Source organism: Lampris incognitus, chromosome 20 (genome assembly GCF_029633865.1).
Source record: "Lampris incognitus isolate fLamInc1 chromosome 20, fLamInc1.hap2, whole genome shotgun sequence".
Taxonomy (NCBI): Eukaryota; Metazoa; Chordata; class Actinopteri; order Lampriformes; family Lampridae; genus Lampris; species Lampris incognitus.
Window position 1 is genome coordinate 24,286,674 of NC_079230.1, and position 21,682 is coordinate 24,308,355.

At 46.3% G+C, this 21,682-nt stretch overlaps 2 protein-coding genes across 4 annotated transcripts; one reads left to right on the forward strand and one right to left on the reverse strand.

Moving 5' to 3' along the window:
• The first annotated feature begins 380 nt into the window (after positions 1 to 380).
• On the forward strand, positions 381 to 1,398 carry sst5 (somatostatin 5). The gene is made up of 2 exons (XM_056300200.1): positions 381 to 515; positions 1,201 to 1,398. The coding sequence occupies exons 1-2, from the start codon at positions 381 to 383 to the stop codon at positions 1,396 to 1,398; spliced, it is 333 nt and encodes a 110-aa protein (XP_056156175.1).
• Positions 1,399 to 2,787: 1,389 nt separating this feature from the next.
• On the reverse strand, positions 2,788 to 18,561 carry trip6 (thyroid hormone receptor interactor 6). 3 transcript variants are annotated; one of them, XM_056300343.1, is made up of 12 exons: positions 18,519 to 18,561; positions 17,707 to 17,880; positions 17,073 to 17,114; positions 14,864 to 15,081; positions 13,846 to 13,949; positions 13,484 to 13,597; positions 11,279 to 11,878; positions 9,513 to 9,606; positions 9,217 to 9,386; positions 6,676 to 6,854; positions 5,641 to 5,761; positions 2,788 to 4,788 (listed from the first exon to the last, which is right to left on the reverse strand). In XM_056300343.1, exons 4-12 carry the CDS (start codon positions 15,069 to 15,071, stop codon positions 4,657 to 4,659), a joined length of 1,722 nt encoding a protein of 573 aa, XP_056156318.1. In that variant the 5' UTR covers positions 15,072 to 15,081; positions 17,073 to 17,114; positions 17,707 to 17,880; positions 18,519 to 18,561; the 3' UTR covers positions 2,788 to 4,656. The 3 variants fall into 3 exon arrangements, with proteins under 3 accessions (XP_056156318.1, XP_056156317.1, XP_056156319.1); XM_056300342.1 differs by lacking the exon at positions 18,519 to 18,561 and having other exon boundaries at positions 17,673 to 17,756; XM_056300344.1 differs by lacking the exon at positions 18,519 to 18,561 and having other exon boundaries at positions 4,653 to 4,788; positions 5,641 to 5,757; positions 17,673 to 17,756.
• Positions 18,562 to 21,682: the final 3,121 nt, after the last annotated feature.

Consider the following 21,682-nt stretch of genomic DNA (forward strand, 5'->3'; position numbering starts at 1 on the left):
ACATCATTACATGGAGGAGGGGGGGCGGTCAGAAAGACACATCATGATGAGGATTGCTGTTTTTTGTCCTGCGTGGAGGTTAATGATGACCTTCTCCCCCGTCCAGGAGATCCTCAGCAACACACCTACGCCACCTCGCACTCCTCGACCAATCACATCCTTTCTGCTGGCTTCGAAGACGAGGACGATTTGAGGATGAAGACACCCATTTTATCAGTTCCCAGTTTTGGACTCTTAACACTAAAAGCATCCGCCTCCTCCACTGTACCACACATTGGATTATTGGGTAGTCTGTTTTCTTTTCTTCTTCTTCTTCTGCAGCGTTGAAAGCAGCATCGGAGGACACCGTAGCAGAACTCGTCCCGTCTTCCCATTAAAGGATGAGGATGCTGGGCGGCCGGCTGCAGGTTCTCCTGGCGGCTCTCGTCTCATCCGGGATGCTGGTGAAGATCAGCGCCGCCCCAAACAGAGACCTGCTGATGGAGGTGCCAAGAGCGGACCTGGTCCCAGACGAGGTGGGTGGCTGGTAAGATGCGTCACGGTCACGGTTTACCCTGCTGCAAGAGGCATCCTGACAGTCATCAGGGCCGAGCAAAGGTATTCTCTTTGCAATGACCTGTAAACTACGTCGAACAGCAACCGGTGCCTCGATATCTAGTTTGACCCGTCTCATATCAAGCAACCAATTCTCATTATGTGTCGAAACGCGAGATAATTAACAACCCTCTCGACATCGTTAGTCAGTATTCCCCTTTTCAGTGTTCAACCATGGCCGACAAATCGTCAAATGCGAGACACTTTTAGTGATATTTTGCAACACAGTTAAATCACTACTGTTGGCCTTGACCCAAAAAGCATGAAGATGAATGCTGTCAGTAAAATCAGAAGGCAATAAGTGTCCCACCCCCCCCCACCCCCTCCAAACAACATGTGTTTATGGTGGACATCCTGCAGCTTGGCCTTGCACTTGTTGGCCCGAGCCCACCGCTGGTCTAGTCAGCTGGAGGATGCAAATTATAGCACATTCTTTAGGATAAGATCAACCTTCATTCCTCCTCAAGGGGAGATGAAGTCATGGCAGCAGCCACGAGAGTCAAAGGTCACTGAAATGAGAGGACGTGTTAAGAAAGAAAAGGGGGGAAAATTGTAATTTGGTCATTTTCTTTTTGTCTGTTGTCTTTTGTTACTATGCTTCTGCAGGCTCTGACCCGCTTCCTTGTCCTCAAGTTTTTATCCGAGCTGCTCGCTGCGGGGGAAAACGAGGTGCTCCCCGAGCTGGAGGAGGAGGAGGAGGAGGAAGAAAAGGAGGAAGTGGTACAACGACACCTGCCCCCGTCCCAGCGTGACCGCAAGGCAGGATGCCGCAACTTCTTCTGGAAGACATTCACCTCATGTTAACACACACACACACACACACACACACACACTTCATGCCGAGGTCCCTTGTGTCAGATTGGTTCGTTTGTTTGTTTTTGCATTTGTCGTACACTGTTCTTCTTTAGTCTGCAATGTGTTACTGTTTGTACCTGAGTTTACGGGTAAATTATTCATCCACATCTGCATATATTTCCATATTTATCAGCTTAATTAGGCTGCCATATGTACAACTATTGGTGACGTAACCCGTAAGAAGGTTGTGTGTGCACGTATTTGTTGCGTATTCACGTGTATTTGTGCAAAACTAGAGTAAGGCTGTAGTCGGGGTTGATGCAAAGTGTTTTTGTTAAGAGCAACTGATTATAAATTATAAGTATTGACTCTCAGACTACACTTTGGAGTCTCTGCTGTTGATGAAGTAGACTCAGTAAAAACAACCGTGTCAAAAAGTGAAACCCGCACCGGGTAGCTTGCTCATAGCTGAGGTTTTAATTCTGCATCAGTACCGCCCCACATTCTTTTCTGAGAAAAGCCACACGGGGCTTCAAATGTTCTCCCACTCGTAGAGAAAGGTCCTAATGTGCAGCGAATCAAGCACACCCACAAACACACACACACACACACACTGCATGCATGATATATGTGGAGGTTGTACCGGACCGCTGTGGTGAGGAGGGAGCTGAGCTGGAAGGCAAAGCTCTCAATTTACCAGTCAGTCTTCATTCCAACCCTCACCTATGGTCATGAGCTTTGGGTCGTGACCGAAAGGGGGAGATCGTGGATACCAATGGCTGAAATGAGTTTCCTCCGTAGGGTGTCTGAGCTCAGCCTTAGAGACAGGGTGAGGAGCTCAGACATGCGGAGGGAGCTCGGAGTAGAGCTCCTTCACGTTGAAAGGAGCCAGCTGAGGTGGTTCAGGCATCTGATTAGGATGCCTCCTGGGCGCCTTCCTTTGGAGGTTTTCCGGGCACGTCCAACAGGGAGGAGACCCCCAGGGTAGACCCAGAACTCGCTGGAGTGACTACATGTCCAATCTGGTCTGGGAACGCCTTGGGATCCCCCAGGAGGAGCTGGAGGGCGTTGCTGGGGAGAGGGACACCTGGAGTGCCCTACTTAGCTTGCTGCCATCGCGACCCAACCCCAGAGAAGCGGCTGATGATGAGATGAGATGACACACACACACACACACACACACACACACACACACACGGCGGGATTTCACTGGGGATCTGCCGCAGTAACGAGGGCGAACAGCGACCAGCCGGTTTGCATTCACGTAACACACTTCACACCACAGCGTTCCCACATTTCACCTGAAGTGTCCCCCGTCACGGCCGGAGGACCACCGAGCCGAGGAGGAAAGCGGGGACGGCAGAAAACCTGTCTAAATTAAAAGCAGAGATACCTCCATGACAGTTGGCGTGTTTAATGAAATGGAAATATGACACTGATGGACAACGAGTACAAGTTAACCTTGGTGAGGCAAAGCCACAAATGAACGTTTGACACACATCATGACACAATAAATAAAACAGGTGAGAGGAGCAACGTCACCGGCGTGCTGATAAACCACTTGAGCACCATCAAGTTGTGGAAAAAGTTTTCTTTTCTTTTTTTTACGAAAACCCCACGATTCAAAAAGGACCCTTGAGGTAAGATCCAAAAACCGTCGAGCCCTTCACATTCACACAAAAATCAGGACGGAAAGACGAAGGTTAGACAGACAGAAGGACAGCGTAAACACTGCGGCTTCCACGTCTGACAACGCAAGACTACATTGGCCAAAATGAGTGCGAGTGCAAGTACACACACATACACACACACACACACACACACAAAAATCCACAAACTGAGGCTCAAGCAGAGGTTTACACATTGGGGTGTTTTCGTGCCCCCGTAACGCCGGTCCAACACGCGCCATGTTTGTCCTTTACACAGTGGACAGCGTTCGACTTCATTGCACCTTCACCTTCAGCGTTAACGGTCAAGTATCAACCGAAAAACATGAACTCGTAAAACGAAAAGGACTCAGAAAGAAAGAGAGAGAGGAGAAATAAGCGCCTAAACATCGCCTGTCAAACCCACAACTTTGTCCGACGTTCGCTCGCGCGTGCCAACTTGGCTGGCATCGGAAAAGCCACCACCCTCTGTCGGTGACAGCCGACCCCCATCACGGCACGACGGTCAAACCGCTAAACGCGGGCGCGACGACAGACGCCGAACCCGTCCTAGGGTCACGCCAGCGTCCAGGGAGAGCCGTCTCGTCATTTTAAGCTACGCTCATTTCAATCCTATGAAGCTAATCACCGCAAAACTCACCGCACTCAAAAGCTGCACGCTTTTCCAACACCACGTGTTCTCCCTCGAACCCAAACAGCCCGCTGCCACCAGCCACGGTTCAACCTGCGTTATGTGCGTTCCATTCTCACAAACACACACACACACACACACACACATTGCTGTTGTGTTGAGGCAGGTCAGCGCTTGATGCCTGCAGGGTTTTGTTTTTTCCCCCCACAGATACACAACTTTTGCCATTTGTACTGGTCACCCAACAAACGGAGGCAATTTTTTTAATTCGTTAACCCACTTCCTCTTTCCCTGCACTGCAACCAGCTCCAAGCTTTTTAAAAAGAAATAATAATAATAATAATAACAAAGATTTCACATCACTGAGTTCCTTCCATATCCCCATTCTGGATAATCTTCGTAGGCATAATGTGTCAGTACATTGTCATCCGCGTCAGGGTGAATGAAGTGTAGAGTAAAGCCCTTGCTGCCCGCAGGTCGGGGCCACCCGGTGGTACCGGGGTGAAACTGACAGACTAATGACAGGAAACGGCCGGGTACCAACAAGGAACAGAAAACGGTAAGAAAAATGTAGAGATGAGAGAGAAGTGATGGACCCAAAATAAATCTTTCTGTTTTAAGTTTGACAGCAACAGAGTCGATGCACCCCCCCCCCGCACAAATACAACTGCAATCACGTACCAGCAGGGGGGGGCTAAAGTACTGTTGTTTTTGGCTTTTCCCAATTCACGGTACCTGCTAACCAACGCCACCGACTCCAAAAGGGCAGATAATAGGTATGAGCGTTAAAAGTGGACCGAAATAAGAGAGGACTGAAGACATCATCATCAGTCTCCATAATCCACAATACAACCTTCTTGATGGGAAAAAAGTTTTTGATCGGGAGATGACCACCACCGAACTCCATGCTAGGAAAGTCAAGAGTACTGAAACTCTGTGTGTGCGTGTGTGTGTGTGTGCGTGTGCGCGCTAGCAGTCGGTGGAGATTTTGGCGGAGAGGTCCTGGATTCGACGGGCGCTGCAGCTCTTACACAGGATGTGTCCGTCCAGCGGGTAGCAGCCGCGGCCCTCGCCTTCAGACGACAGCAGCAGACCACATTCCTGAGGAGGACAGACGCTTCACTTAGTTCAGCTTCAACAGACCATTTCCACCAATCTTGTATACGTGTCAGACTGCCCCAACTGCCATTTTATCTACCCAACTGGATGAGGGGGAAAAGTGTAGTTTAATGATAACGCAATACTCGTACATTAAGTAATCCCCGTATATGAAACGTCCTCAGAAAATGGGACAGAGCACAAAGTAACTTGGTACTTCCTATCTATTGAAGTACCAACCAGGATACTTAGCCCCTTGATTTTTTTGTATTCTGTACATTTTTTGAGGTCTACATATAAGAACTACTTTCCATGAGCCTTCGTCATTAATAAACATAGTGCAAAAGCAGCTCCCTTCTTCATTCTCTGGGTCGCCAGTCTTTATAAGAAATCATTTTGCAGGACTGTTCGAGCACATTTTATATGGCTTTTGCTTGGACTGGAGTGAAATAGTGGACCCTAAAGTAACTTTCTATTCTGATGGTAACGGAGTCAACGCCCACCCCCCCTATAAAAACAAACAAAACTGCAACTGCGCGCCAGCAGGGGGAGCTATAGTACTGCTGCCCAAACTTCAAGTACTGATGCGCAGCCTCAGCAGCTACAAATATGCGGTGTCAGCTGAAAAAAAATACGCTATCTCAGCAGGCAAAATACAAATCTATAACAATTTTACCATTTTCTTTCACCTCAATAATGAGATGTGATCAATTCCAACATTTCTCAGGTGTTTTCCGTAACTGGAAACCTCTAAATTTCCATTGCCTTGGCACTCCTTCTTTTTCCCTCTCCTCACACACACAAACACACACATGTGCGCCCGCCCCGGGCTCAACACACACGCCCTGTGCTCACCTCACAGATGTAACAGTTAACGTGGAAGCTGCGGTCCAGGGCGACTATGCGGACGGTCTCCTCTTGGCCGGGCTCCGGCATGATGGCCTGACCACACACCGAGCAACGTGGGGCAAACTTCCTGTCAGGAACACCAAGCAGCGTTTTACAATAAGACAGATGTTATAATGTCGGAGCGCATCCCCGGATCTTTGTCGCTAATACAGAGAGATATTATCTGGTGAAAATACGGATCCTTCAACACTATGGGTTGTGTTATCGACAGCCAAGTACATTCGCAAGTGTTAGAAGTTTATCCCAGTGGGATATTTGAGGAAAACAGCAAAAGTACATTAGACAGGGTCCAGATCCTAGAAAACGCACAACTTTATTTGGTGAAGGATCCCTCAATGGATTCTGTATACTTACACCCTCCTCTTGCAGTTAAACAAGGGGGACATCTTGGATTTTGGCCCTAATCCAATATGGTCGCCAAAACCTCACTCATTTGAGACTTGGGCAACCCACAGATATGGAGAGGTTGATGATGTAGTGAGTGATTTATTACTCTACACCTTTACCTCAGGTCCATACAGAGCTACGCCGTCTCAGCACATTCGACACTGGATCCAATATGGCGGCCAGATTTCAATACGGCTGCCAAAATATCACCCAATTGAGGTTTATGCATCCGCACGTGGAAAAGTTAATGATATATCAAGCTGTGTACAGCCCTCATTTTAACACAGACTCTTTTGGTCTGGGCCCTGTCTTCAAGGACGGAGAGTTTTATTGTTGAAAATAAAGAGTTTCAAAGAATATGGAATGTATTAACATGCCAAAGTACATAAAAACAGCTCAACATCTCGCTGAGGCAAGTAAGGAGGAATTAGAGAACGATTTGGTATCTTTCTGTACAGCGTGTAACAGGGAAGAGGTCAAATCTGAACACAACAGAACGCCACCATACAGCGTTCACATATTCTGTATCTGGGTGAGCACAAAGCTTTTTAGGACGGTTCAACAGTGTGATGCAGCTTCCGCGTGTGTATGTACCTGTGGAAGTCCTCTATGCAGTGGATCTGGGAGGCAGCATCCACGGTGAAGGGCACCCCATCCAGGCAGCAGTTGCATACCACGCAGGTGAAGCAGCGGGGGTGGTAGGCTTTCCCCATGGCCCTAAGGATACGGTCCAGGATGGGCTTGGAGCATTTCGAGCATCGCTCCAGAGTACTCTTAACACCAAACAGAAAAAACAAGAGATGGTCTTATGTTGGCTAAATCCAAAGTGTGTTACCGTGCTATAAGTGTGTACATCTGTAAGTAGACTTAGCACCTGTAGGGAAACAAAATCTTGACCTTGAAATCAATAATGATCTTCATATAAATGGCAGTTTTCAAACACAAGGTATTTTGTGCACCAAGTAGGGCACAAACTGCTTCACCGAAACATCAACGGGGTTAAAAACGAACAGGAAAGCTATTATAATTAGGTTCGAGCCCCAGGGTTGTCCAACCTTGGGGGGGGGGGGGGGTCATCCCAGGTCCTTTCTGTGTGGAATTTGCACGTTCCCCTGTGTCTGTGGTGGGTTTTCTCCGGGTGCTCCGGTTTCCCCCACCATCAAAAAGACATGCATGTTGGGGTTTATACTCCTGTCTGTGCCCCTGAGCAAGGCATGGCAAGACGACCTGGAGTTGGTCCCCGGGTGCTGCCCGCTGCTCCTAGCTACACAGCTAGGATGGGTTAAATGCAGAGGAAGAATTTCCCCACGGGGATCAATAAAGTAGTAAAAAAAAAAGTTTTAACTAAAAGCGCGATTTAAAGCAGACACAAGAAACCAAAGGAATGCTTTCTGATAAAAGCACATTTTCAGAAGCGATTTAAAAGCGGTTTCCAGCCTGATAGCCTCAGGCAGGTCGCTTCAAAACTGACGATCCCTAAAAGCAGAAGACTTTTTTTTTTATCTTTTCTTTTTTTGGGGGGGGGGGGGTCTCAAACCCTTTTTGGCGTTGGTCCTGTGATCTGCTCACTGAGCTACAAAGGACCACTGAAGGGAAAAGTGAAAAATATTACCACCGAAACAAAAATCACAAATCTGAGCCGACTCCATAGCATCGGAAGTCGTTTCGTATAAAAAAATAAGGCTTAACAGAACGTGCATAGAGACTTTATTTGTCATTGTAAGCAAGCATACAACAAAACTCAACCTCTGCATTTAACCCATCCTATTGTATAGGAGCACTGGGCAGCTACAGCGCCCGGAGGCCAACTCCAGTTCTACTTTCCATTGCCTTGCTCAGGGGTACAGACAGGAGTATTAACCCTAACATCTATCCATTATCCAAGCCGCTTATCCCACCTGGGGTCGCAGGATGCTGGAGCCTATCCCAGCAGTCACTGATGGGGCGGCAGGCGGGGAGACACCCTGTACAGGCCGCCAGACCATCACAGGGCTGACACACACACAATTTAGTACAACCGTGTCACCTAACCTAAATGTCTTTGGACTGTGGGAGGAATTCGGAGCACCCAGAGGAAACCTACGCAGACATGGGGAGAACATGCAAGACTCCACACAGAGGATGACCCAGGATGAACCCCAAGGTTGGAATACCGCGGGGCTCGAACCCAGGACCTTCTTGCTTTGAGGCGACCATGCTAACAACTGCGCCACCCTTAACCCTAACATGCATGTCTTTTAATGCAAACTCCACACAGAAAGGACCTGGGACGGACTGGGGTTCAAACCCAGGACCTTCTTGCTGTGAGGCAACAGCGCTAACCACTGGTGAAATGACAAATAAAAAGTTCTTGATTCCTGATTCCTTCCTGGGCCACCGTGCCGCCCTTTGTGTATGTGTGTGTGTATGTGTGTGTGTGTGTGTGTGTGTGTATTTCTATCACTGTGAGTCACCTTTTTCTCAAAAAGACATGCATGTTAGGGTTAACACTCCTGTCTGTGCCCCTGAACAAGGCAATGGGAAGAAGGATTGGAGTTGGCCAAGGGCTCTGCAACTGCCCACTGCCCCTACATAATAGCATGGGTTAAATGCAGACAACACATTTCATTGTAACCTGTACAATGACAAGAATAAACTGGCATTCTTCTTTTTCAGACAGCATTAAACGTCGCCATCAGATGAGCCAAAAGAGCAATATATCTGACATTCTTGTGTAAGAAGTGGGGTTGTTGTGAAGCGTCTAGTGTGTTGGTGTAGTGTTGTGTGTCTGTCACGTGTCACTCTCAACCTTCACTGCTGCCTAGGAGAAATGCGAACAGGAGAGCCGAGCGCGTAAGTCTCTCCCTGCCAGTACATAGCCTCTCCAACAGCGAGCCCTATGTAGCGCCTCCTCGTGGCGACACACAGTAACTGGGTACACCTTGGACCCTGGCTGAACTACAAGGGACTCAAAGGAGGTCTGGCCCCTAGACGTGTGGTACGCAGGCCCACCGGTGTGTGGATATTCCCTGATGCCCACGAACCAGTCCCCAGCTATGGGTTAAATAGTGCCACCGGCTAGTGGATACCTCGGGAGAGGAATAGGCTACGGGAGTAAACCCCCACAGAAAATCAAGGTCTTCATCCCCTACTTACGATATAACAGCTCTCACAGTAGCTCTTCTTGTCCAGGGCGTAGAACGGCTGGCCTCTGAGGCGAGCGTGGCAGGTGATGCAGGTAAAACACTCCACGTGGAAAACCTGCTCCATGGCGATACAGCCGCTGCCATCGCCGAGCACGTTGTCACCGCAGCGGGCACAGCGACCTGCGGGTGGACAGGTGAAATGGAAATCGTTAGGCGGGCAGAAGTGCTGGTGGAAAACTGTGACAAGAGCCAACTGCCGATATTATCCGAATCACAAAATGTAAGTCGTGTCAATAAAGATGCTACCAAAATATTCCTCTGTGGGTGGGTGGTTCATATCGTACACCAGCTTCTTGGTGAGTCGGTCCAGCTCCTCCTCAGGCCTCGGCGTTGCTGCTCCCTAGTGGAGAAATGAAAGATCAGGGGTCACAGGTCACAGCTCATGCGCTGGGTCATAAGCTTGATGTGAAGGTGATAATTTGCAGGGTTCAAACTAACAGCGGCTTTCAGGGGAGCTCATTTCTTTGTTTCAAGTCACTAGTAATAAAACATACATGTTGCAAGCATATATCTATATCTATATATATATAGATATACACTACCGTTCAAAAGTTTGGGATCACCCAAACAATTTTGTGTTTTCCATGAAAAGTCACACTTATTCACCACCATATGTTGTGAAATGAATAGAAAATAGAGTCAAGACATTGACAAGGTTAGAAATAATGATTTGTATTTGAAATAAGATTTTTTTTACATCAAACTTTGCTTTCGTCAAAGAATCCTCCATTTGCAGCAATTACAGCATTGCAGACCTTTGGCATTCTAGCTGTTAATTTGTTGAGGTAATCTGGAGAAATTGCACCCCACGCTTCCAGAAGCAGCTCCCACAAGTTGGATTGGTTGGATGGGCACTTCTTTGAGCAGATTGAGTTTCTGGAGCATCACATTTGTGGGGTCAATTAAACGCTCAAAATGGCCAGAAAAAGAGAACTTTCATCTGAAACTCGACAGTCTATTCTTGTTCTTAGAAATGAAGGCTATTCCATGCGAGAAATTGCTAAGAAATTGAAGATTTCCTACACCGGTGTGTACTACTCCCTTCAGAGGACAGCACAAACAGGCTCTAACAGGTACTATTTAATGAAGATGCCAGTTGGGGACCTGTGAGGCGTCTGTTTCTCAAACTAGAGACTCTAATGTACTTATCTTCTTGCTCAGTTGTGCAACGCGGCCTCCCACTTCTTTTTCTACTCTGGTTAGAGCATCTGTGTGTTACAGGCTGTAACACACAGATGCATTAAAATGGTAAAGATTAACTTAAAAGGATGAGAATAAATTTATAGGAATGACTAAATTATTTTCTTATTGTCAGTTTGTTGTTGCACCACCATGTTTGAATGGTGATGGTAGGAGCTGCACAGCAAGATCTTCATGAGTGGCTGACGAATCAGTCCCGATTAAACTCACAAGTTGTTAATTCAAGAATGCTTGTACAACTTAATTTATTGCTGTAGAATACAATAAAGAAATGCAAACAGCAAAATTGTGGCCAAACAAACTGGTAATTAACATTTTAGAGACCCTCTAAAATTTTCTAAATCAGGAATTTTGCCCAATATGTACACAGCAAAGGGATGAGATATACTTTATTGATCCCCATGGAGAAATTCATACTCTACATTTAACCCATCCCAGCTGTGTCGCGAGGGGCAGTGGACAGCCGCAGTGCAGCGCCTGGGGACCAACTCAAGTTTTTTCCACAGTGCTTCGGTCAGGGGCACAGACAGGAAGGAGTATTAACCCCAACATAAATGGTCTTTTAATAGTAGAAGGAAACCCACGGAGACATGGGCAGAACATGCACACTCCAAACAGTAAGGACCTGGAACGGCCCAGGGTTTGAACCCAAGACCTTATTGCTGCGAGGCAACAGTGCTAACCACTGGGCCACTGTGCTATCTTTCTGACAACAATTTGATACCAATGGCTCAAACTTAATTCCAATTTCCATTTAAAACATGAATGAAGTAAACAAGCTGGGAGACAAGGATGTTGATTTTAATTCTTACCTTGCTGGGTTGATAAATGGGACCCTGCGCTGTCGCTGACCCTGCCTGATTATTCTCCAGGCCTCTCTTGGAAACAGGAGTCTGGCTGGCTCTTCCTCCAGACCCTGAGGTGCTCCCCTTGTATCCCACCTCAGAGTGCGCCTCCTGGGCTTGAGAGGAGGGATGCTGCGGGTACCAGCCTGAAGAGCCCGCCTGGACCTGGGGTGGGGGGCGCGACACATGCTGGCGGGGAGGAGGAGGGGTGTAGGCCTGTTCGGCTTGTCTCCCAGTCTGGGAGTATGTGACTGGCTGGGCTGTCTTGACCTGGACGCTGAACCTGGGCCCCGTAGGAGTGGAGGCTGTGGTGTAGGAGGCAGGCACAGGCTGCGGGTAGGGCTTTGGGGCTGAAGAGGAGTAATATTCCTGCTGGTGGGAGGAGGAGGAGGAGGGGTACTGGGGTGTGGGGTGCTCGCTGGGGTAAGGAGGCGCTGGGTGGTACTGGTTCTGGGGAGGAGGGAGGTATCCCGTGGATGGCCGACCCTGGGTGGGAGCTCCACTTTGGGGAGCGGGTTTGTAACGGTCCCCCGAGAGGTGTGGGTTGTAAGGCACATTGTCATACAGCTGTGGGTAGCAAAAAAATAAATAAATAAAATTGTTCAAATAAACATGGTTAAAATGAAATTCTGAGATTGCACACATTATAAAACACTCAATACGTACACATTAACACCATCTTGAATAACTCTCCAGATATTTGGCACGTTTTGTTAACCAGTATTGAAATATTTGTTCTAAATTAATTAACCAATGAAAGTCTCACACAGGGTTGTAGTACTTGGACTCGAGTCTGACTCGAGTCCCGGTTTTCAGGACTCATGACTCGACTTGGACTTGAGCACTGATGACTCAGACTTGGACTCCACCATTGACTGCATTCAGACTCAAAAGCTGGAGATGAGGACTCGGACTTGTTAATTAATAAAGACTGTTTTTATGTTTTTGTTAGTTTTTTTGTTAATAGGCCCTAATAAGTTGGCATAATATATTGATAGCTATATTAATACCGTAACATTATTCAATTCCGTGCAAGGGCAGGCACGTGTGTTCAACCTACATGCGGATTCACGTGCATACCCTCCTGTTCAGTATCAGTTAGTGCTAAGATGCCTAAAGAGACGTCCCGAATTGTGTGCTTTGCTTAAATGGATTTTACATCAAATTCCAGCAAGAGCACTGCCAGATGTTTGATATGTAAACGAACTATTGAGGAGAGGACCGGGACAACCTCAAACTTCAATAGACATCTGTCATGTCTGTTGAAGATACATATAGTGCTCCACTCTGGCACTGTAAAAAAGGTTATGTATCTTCCAGATACATACACTACAATTTGTATGCATCTTGAAGATACATATACTTTTTTACGGTGTCAGAGTGGAGCACTGGAGCCCATCTTGGAACTCGATTCAGACTCAACCTTGATGACTCGGAATTGGACTCAGGTAATGGGGACTCGACTCGTACTCTTCTTTGGGGACTTGGACTCGGACTGGAACACTGGGGACTCGAGACTCGACTCGGACTCGAGGTTTAGTGACTCAACTACAGCACTGGTCTCAGGGGATGCACACTTCCGGTTAGCCAGTGCTACATATATGATTGTTGACAGGAAAATTACACACAGTCATCGTCATTCATCATCATCATCATCGCTTTTGAGCCATCAAATTACAAAGTGGCATGCACACTTGTCACTGAGGCACAATCTTTTTTCATATATTTCAAAAATAATGCTAATGTAATTAATGCTGGTAGCCTAGCTACATATGCTAACAGGTTAGCAGAGCCCTGGCAAACATGTCATCCACTTTCCCGACTCTTGAGTGTATAAGGAGGGTGAGGTTAAAAGGTTACGCTACAGAAAAGGTGGCTAAGACCCCACATATAAAAACTCTTGAGAAACAAACAAGCATCTGAATGCTGAAATTATGGCAGCCTGTTCAGGGTGTCTCCCCACCTGCCACCCAATGAATGCTGGGATAGGCTCCAGCATCCCCGCGACCCTGAGAGCAGGATAAGCAGTTCGGATAATGGATGGACGGATGGACAAACCTGCTGAACAATTATCCCAATGTCCGGATATTCAGGGTCAGTCCTAGCACACTTGCAGGTGAAGTATCTCCATTGGGTTCCCATTAAAACCCACCAGTGACTGAACTGACATACCTGTGTGCTTGAGTCATGTGGGTGGTTGTCTAGATCAGCCAGCATACAGGTCAGAGAGTCGATATCGTCGTCAATATTGGAGTGGTGACCGATGGACTTTTCAGGGCCGCGGTGCTGATGGAAGACGAGCAATTTTTTTCCGTTAATTTGAGCAACATCCACCAACAAACACCATCAAAATTGTCCACCCTTAACTTGATGGCTTTAACTGTAGCCCAATATGCTTCCATAGTCATACTGGTGCAGGACGGTTGGTGCATAGGACTGGCTTGTGTAAGCACTGACCACACCCAGTCAGCGTGTTTACAAGCACACACATGAACGTTGTATTCAACTAAAAACAAAACTAACTTTTCACCTACCATTCGCTCATAACTGTCCATGTGGGGACTCCAATTGCGGTCCTCTTTTGGTCCATGGGGAGGAGGGTAATAGTGGTCACTGGGTGGATGATGCATGGGTGAACCTTTTGTTTGGAGGACACAAGTCGATATGGTCTTAGTTTACTGCGGCCTTTGACTGAGCTTGCTTGAAACAGAAATCATGTCAAATGGTATATTACTCATCAAACACTGGGGTCTTCTCAAAAGCCACTTTGATAAAAGGGATGCAGAGGCTCCTGGGTAACTTAATAGAGACGCACAAACAGATTCAGGCCTCATCGAAACCTACTGGGTTGCTGCCCAACTGCTGTTCCTTTTTCCTCACCCCATTTCCTCTCCACCTCCACTGTTCAATTCAAAGGGGTAGTAAACTTTTTTTGTGGGATTTTTTTCCCTCTTTTTTCTCCCCAATTGTACCCGGCCATTTACCCCACTCTTCCGAGCCATCCCGGTCGCTGCTCCACCCCCTCTGCCGATCCGGGGAGGGCTGCAGACTACCTCCTCCGATACATGTGGAGTCGCCAGGCGCTTCTTTTCACCTGACAGTGAGGAGTTTTGCCAGGGGGACGTAGCGCGTGGGAGGATCAAACTATTCCCACCAGTTCCCCCTCCCCCCTGAACAGGTGCCCCGACCAACCAGAGGAGGTGCGAGTGCAGCAACCAGGACACATACCCACATCCGGCTTCCCACCCGCAGGCACGGCCAATTGTGTCTGTAGGGATGCCCGACCAAGCCGGAGCTAACACGGGGATTCGAACCGGCAATCCCCATGTTGGTAGGCAACGGAATAGACCGCCACGCCACCCTTACGCCTCTGTAAACCTTTTTAACATACGTTTGAATCGATAAATTGTATGTGTCTCTATACTTCATTCTCATGTCTGAGGTAAAACACACATTGTGATTTTAAAATAATTAGGGACATGGGGAGCGAATTTAATGAGTGTCAGTGATGATCTTATTTATAGTTGACATGCTACAGGTAACTGGCCGTACCCGGGGGTCCAGTAGCCGTGTATCTGGTGGCCATCCCTCCTCCACCTCCTCCATTTTGGTCATAGAGGCCATATTTAGGACGGGGGTCAGGCGTGCCCTTCTTGTTAGGGGCTCTATAGATGGCTGCCCCTCCGGTGTGGGACATCTGGGGGGACGCTCGCTCTGGGCTCTCGACAGTCCTTGGTGGAAGCCAGGTCGGGCCAGACATGGCAGGCTTTCTATGGTCAAAGTAACAAAGAAAAATGGTTGAGCAGACAAAAGAAGACTGTGTTAAAAAGATATTTTATAGGCCTAAAAAAAAAAAAACGTACATTCCTCCTAAAATGAGTTTATGATGCATTTGGATTTCAGTTGAGCACACAATGGGCAAACTCATCCTTAGCACAACAGACCGCTGTATAAAATCCAGTCTCATATATTGGCTGGTATCACATTGATTATGCTCTGACTGACTCCATTCAGTGCACGCCCAAGATTCAGTTTCAGCTGACATCCATATTTGCGTAGCAGCAGCAGCTGCTTACTGTTATTCTTGCCATTGGTAACCACTAGAAACCAGGAGATGCTTCATCTTTTGTTTCCTATGGCAACTCAGGCACAAGGACTTAACAAAAGGCTTCTAGTCGGGGAGCAGGAAGAGAACAACCATTCCCTATGGCGCGGGGATTTCCAGCAGACATCCACCGTGCTGAAACACGTGTGTGTGGACAACGAGACACAAAACACACTTGTCCAAAAGAGCTGCCCCACACACACACAGGTGCAACGTGGTGACCCCTCGCCAGTTTTCCCCCCACCACAATAGTTTATTGTCTGTGGCTGTTTACTGGTATCACCGATATCCAAATATGAAACAAAAACAGGACAGGAAATGTTGTGTAATGACATGTGTCTGCACATACAAGAGCACCTGGCTCATAACAATATCATACACATCCTCCCAGGGACAAACCACAACACCGGAGCACACAGCTGACAGGGGCGAGGGATGACCAGCTTTTGAGGGATCTCCACATCAGACAAGCTGATGTGGTTTAATACAAAACACAATACAGTGAGCAAGTGAGGAGAGCAAACACAAAACCAGCCTTATTTGGTCCTACAACGTCTGATTTGACAGGTAGCGAATGACAAGCTCCCGCAAGTCAGCATTCATACAAAAAAAGTGAAACTGATAGACATCAAAATCTGATTGCATGCATGACGTGGGTGTGGAACAATGCATTTGTTGGCCAGAAGATCACAACTTCGGGGGAGAGACAGAGCGGTGCTGTGCTCAAGGTTACGATGCCTCAACTTCGGCTATCAGCTGCGGTTTACTTTTATCGTGTATTAGCCCTTGGCAGCTGTCCATGAAGCTATTTTGGAAATCATTAGGCCCATCAGGGTCAGCAGGGATCCGAGTGCCACGACTCACTGTGAACTCGGGCTGGGTAGTGTTTCAATATTACCGTTTGTTATCTTTACACGCTACTGTATCGGGACGAAAGCCGGAAACGGTCATACTGCGACAGACAACTTCCGTCGTCTAATGACAACAAATGAGAATGAGAACCTAATTAACCTAAAATTTCTCACAAAAATGAGGTTTGAGATATTTGAGGGAGGGGGGGAGGGGTTGAAATCTACTTCTGGTTTGATGGGGCATTACACTTTACATTAACAAACAGTTCAGTGTGATGAACCCCCTGGCGGATTCCTTAATATGGTATTTCAGCGTATGCAAAGAGTGATAATCATATTTTCCCATATCACCCAGCAGTAACGTGAACTCCGAAAAACAAAAAGAGCCCACCCTGAAATCGACCCGATTTAAACCCCTTTCTAAATCCGGCTGAGCAACACACTCAAATCCGAGGACTGCAGGGCCGGGAAAATTAATCTCCACCGCTTGATCATCCCTGTGATTAAAACCGTTCGCTGACGGGTTGTTGTTGCGGTGATTTGCGACGAAAGGCTTTGCACATTCGCCCAGTTTGTTAGTGAGATTGTCCCTCTTGGTGGATGCATGAATGCAAAGCTCTGCAACTCCTGCAGACAGGCGTCAGGAGTTGGTCGGCTGCAACTCGCTGCGTCGCAGTCAGCGAAACGAAACATACGTGCAGGACATCAACTGTACGTCAACAAACACAAACACACACACACACACACAGCTACCCGCAGCAACGTCAGCACATCTCAGTATCGTTCACCGAGGACCGTTTCCTACCTTTCACAGATCCGCACCCCCTCTTCTTTCCATCAGTCTCATCTGCAAATCAAGAACATGAACGTTGAAAAGAAAATAATGCACGCACGCTCGCACCCCCCCCTCCTCCTCCCTTTTGCTTCTTCTCCTCTTTTTTAGCACAAAACCCAGAGAATTGTGTTTCGCCAAAGTTATCCAGACATCCGCATATCTGTGCAGGCATTGCTGCGAGATTCCCCATGTGATGGCAAACCCTTAACACGTCTCGAAGCACGGACCGGAGCGGGGGGGATGGGGTGGGGGGGACCCTCTCCTTTTTCTTATCTAATCTCAATTTCTGGTCTAATAACTCGCCGTCGTGACGTCACCACCACCCACACAACACTAAACAACATGTAAGTAACACGGTACGAGCGCTAAAGTGCGGCAGTTTGACTTGAATTGGCGTGTTTGTTGACTTGTTTGATTGCAGTTTTGAACCGAGCTCGACTTTAGATCGCGTCTGGAGGGGGGGGTACATAAAGTCTGTCGCAACACAAAACACACTCTCAACCTCTAAGGTGTTGGAAAGTTATCCCCCCCTCCCCTTCAAGAAAACAAAAACAAACAAAAACAACTTTCCTTCTCTCCGACGTGTGTAGTTGCGTTAACCTACTTCTCCCCGTGGCTCCTCGGTCGGTCGCAGGCCTTCTGCTCAGCACGCCAACTGCGCATTCCTGTAGCATGACGTCACAGCTCCCCGTCCGCGGTCACGAGCTGGTGTGCGGGAGACGGGGAGTCTCCGCTCGGCCATTATTTCCCACCACGTTTTATAGTCACGAATCCAAACCTTTAAGCAAATAAATGCCACACTTTTCAGAGCTTGACCGTCCGTATCATATCAAACAGCACGTTCCTTCAATATCTCAATGTACAAACACAAAAAGCTTGTTAAAACGTATAACCTCTGTAAACTTTACAAGATATTTATTCAACTTTTTTATTTATTTTTTTATTATTACAACCTTTGGTCCACCTGGCGTATTTGTGATTGTAGACTCAAGTTGTATACACAAGATGTTGTGAGCTTGCATGTTTCAATAAAGCTGTAAAAAAAAACTGCACAGGAGCCACATCGTATACAAACCCTTCATGTATGGAAAAAGGCATGCGTCTTTCTTTTTTTTTCTCTCATGCATCCTTTTTTTTCTGGGTCACATGTCCCCCCTGTTTTCATGTTCATGTTCCATAACTTAACGAGCAGCTTTTCTTCGCATTGTTTCGATTGGGATAATAGGAGCACAACATCGGGGGCTATTTCTAATATGGTGATATCTGCAGAGAGGAAAATTGCAGGATGTTTAATTTTTGATTGTAATGATAGTGCAGAATGAACAAAAAAAATTATGTTTTGAAAAAAAAAATAAGCCTGTGGTGGGTGAAGAAGATGGGCTGGGAACATGCCAGCTTGCACATTAGTTAACTGACCTGGAAAATGACCATAATGAGATGAGGCCAAGCCACATAATTGAGCATTATTTCTTCATCCTGGGAAATAAACGAGAAAATAAATAAATAGATAGTACTACTAGATAGGCAGAATCTAACCGTATTGTACATTTGTATTAATTTACGTTTCATAACTATAATTATTATCATTCATATTATTTTAAGTATACACTGTTTATATAGGATAATAATCATTATAGTTTATATTTATGATTATATAAACACCTCACTTTATACTGTGTATTTAACATTTTTGAGTGAATAATTGATGTAACAGTTACAAAACATCTTATGTGAGAATAAATGAGTGGGATATTAATTATGTTTTGATCATTTCAAGCAAACTGTGTGACATTATGTCACATTATCTTTATCTTATCATCCACCATCCCCATCTTTTAGTTGCACTTAAGGAGATGTTTACTGAATCCCAGTTGATAAGACTGTTAAACAACTACTATATCCATATATTGATCAAAATGTATGGTGATGCTTCAGTCATTTTGTCAGTCTGATTGTATGGTCACATTTTCCATTTCTCATAATGGTCTCTGTTCACTTGCCCCACGGCATAAAAACCATAGCAGATGAAGTTAATCTTTACAGTACTTTGCTCCATGTCCCCTCAAAACAACGAGCTGCCGTTGTGAATACCTCTAAACTGAATCATGACATTTTTCACCTATTTTTAGCTCCAAATGATTCAGCTCGGCCAAGGTGATGCTGTACCCTGACGTCACCAGAGGACCTTGGCAGCTGACAGAACCCAAGTGTTTTCTCCATGTGTTATGGCCTATATATACAACATTCTGCACTAGTCATCTCTGCGAGGCAAATACCTGATTTTAAAAAAAAAGTCTGTCTGATTTGTAGTATGCATGCACAAGGCCTATGTGGCCTGTATGTATGTATGTATGTATGTATGTATGCATGTATGTACATATGCGTGTATATGTGTGTGTGTGTGTATGTATGTATGTATGTATATGTGTGATATGCATGCATGCATGTATGTATGTTTGCAAGTACGTATGTATCAAGTTATTCATTCGTCTATTTGTTTAGAATTTTGTTTATTATTTGAGGTGCATCTTGTGGATGGTCCGATATTTAAACATAGTAGTGTGGACCCCTTCTTTCCATCTCTGGCTGTTCATAGTCCCATAATCACCGCATTTCTCAGTGATTCCTGTTTGGCTGAATACTTTTAATACACTAGCCAGTTTCGTCTATGTATCTACCCAACCAAACTTTCATACAAAATAGGATTGTCACCCAGGGCAGCTGTATTTACTCTACAGCAGTTTCCTGGGGGACTGATAGCTGACCGCAGTAAGGGGAAACATGAGCATGGAGGTGAGACGTTTGAGGGTTGTAACATTTTCGTCTATACCTCCCTGCTCACTTTCTTATTTTGAGACCCAGGTCAAAGGTCAGCAGTCCTTCCCCCTCACCTGCTGCCCTTACCCAAACCTCCCCTCCCGCTAAACTTCTTTTTGCCCCACCTTAGAGGCATGTCAGAAGCCCCATCATGTTTCCTGAAGACATTCCTTCACAGCTTCACAGGAAGTCCTTTTGTTGGTGTTTTGGCATTATGTTTTTGTATTTGGTCCACCCCCCCCCCATTTTTTCAGTGCCCGCTGCCACAAGAGCGACAAACAGCTAAGAGCAGTCCCGGGGATATCCCCTCTTCCACCGCCTCCTGTTTCCGATAGCGGCTCACCGTTTGCCCTTATATGTCCCGAACGCCCTGGAATCACAGGAAGTGACAGTTTTATGTGGATCTTTGTTGTTGCTGCAGGGCCCAGAGCTGCTGTCAACAGTTTAACACCAAGTGTTGAATGCATGGTCAAAGGATGCTTTTAACACACTCAACGCCAGGTTTCACATCTGTCCACGCAAACAGGAAAACCCAGCACAGTGATTAGTCTTAAATGAAATGGCTTTTCATTGCCTGAACAGGAGATGTGCCAGTGTGAAGGTGAATTAATACGCTCGATAATGAAAATCCATTTATTGACTTTACTTTGCGGAATATCTTTGCTTCAGGTTTTGATAAAGGCCACCTTTATTCTTTAAGTACTAGCCAGCCACATTTGGGCGATTAATTGGTTTTGCGGTTTAGCACGTTAGCCAGATAACTGCTGCTATCGAGCTGCATCTGTGAAACCAAACCTGAAATGGGGGTCTGGTGATATGATTTATCCATGTGTTTATTATTGATAAGAAAGAACAATATACAGGGAGCTGTTGCAAATAGGTTGTGAAATTTTCTGGCTTATTTGCTAATCCTGTATTGTGAAATATAGATTAAATGGCTTCTGTCGTGCCCCCTGAGCAGAAAGGTTGTGCTAAGGCTCTGCCATTGATAGGGGACATCAGTGGTTTACTGCTGGCCGCTGGCGGAGGCGGTCCAATGCAGGAAGTCACTATTAGCTAGCCAACGGGACAGACTCAATGGCTTCCGCCCATTGGTGAACCTGTTTGGTAATGTTCTCACTTTTCCTCAACCGCCCCCCTCATCCGTTCTTCTCACAATGCCTGGAAGTAGCCGAGACCCACATCTCCCTCTCTGTTTTCTTAAACATTGTTTTCCTTTGTCTTTTTTCTTTCTTTTTCTTTTTTTTGATAAGACACAATTGATCCAAGCTCCATCCAAACAAACAAAAGCGGGACGACAAGCACACGAACCCAACACCCCTCGCAAAACACCTTGCTTCCGATTTGCATTTTCAAAACATTTACAGTAGAACCGAACAGTCGTGTTGTCTGATTTATTTTAACTTACATGCACAATCAACTCTTATGCATACATCATGATTTTATTGACGGTGACATATGATTAATTTTACTCTCACAAAGCTTACAGCTTTCCATGATAACTTGACAAATTCAGCAATTTTTTTTGTGTCACATGTAAACTCGGTTTACAACAACCGCGAATGGAAATCACAGATTCTCCTGTACTTCTTCATTTCGATGCCAGTTGTTTCAACAAGTTCGCCCCTTGATCCCGGCCCACCTTAAACAATGCCATCTCCCTTGTCCAAGGCCTCCTTCCATGAAATACTTTCATGTAAAGGAAATTAGGTTCACGGTACACTTATACAGCCGTTCAATTAGCCATCCTGCATCTGGTTCGC

Bases quoted from the DNA above. Each gene is read 5' to 3' on its own strand.
- sst5 (XM_056300200.1), top strand. From the start codon at position 381: ATGAGGATGCTGGGCGGCCGGCTGCAGGTTCTCCTGGCGGCTCTCGTC. The intron at 516-1,200 runs GTGGGTGGCTGG...ATGCTTCTGCAG, and splicing joins CGGACCTGGTCCCAGACGAG to GCTCTGACCCGCTTCCTTGT.
- trip6 (XM_056300343.1), bottom strand. From the start codon at position 15,071: ATGTCTGGCCCGACCTGGCTTCCACCAAGGACTGTCGAGAGCCCAGAG. The intron at 9,387-9,512 runs GTAGCATCTTTA...GTCCACCCGCAG, and splicing joins ACCCACAGAGGAATATTTTG to GTCGCTGTGCCCGCTGCGGT. The intron at 4,789-5,640 runs GTGAGCACAGGG...TGTCCTCCTCAG, and splicing joins TTAACTGTTACATCTGTGAG to GAATGTGGTCTGCTGCTGTC.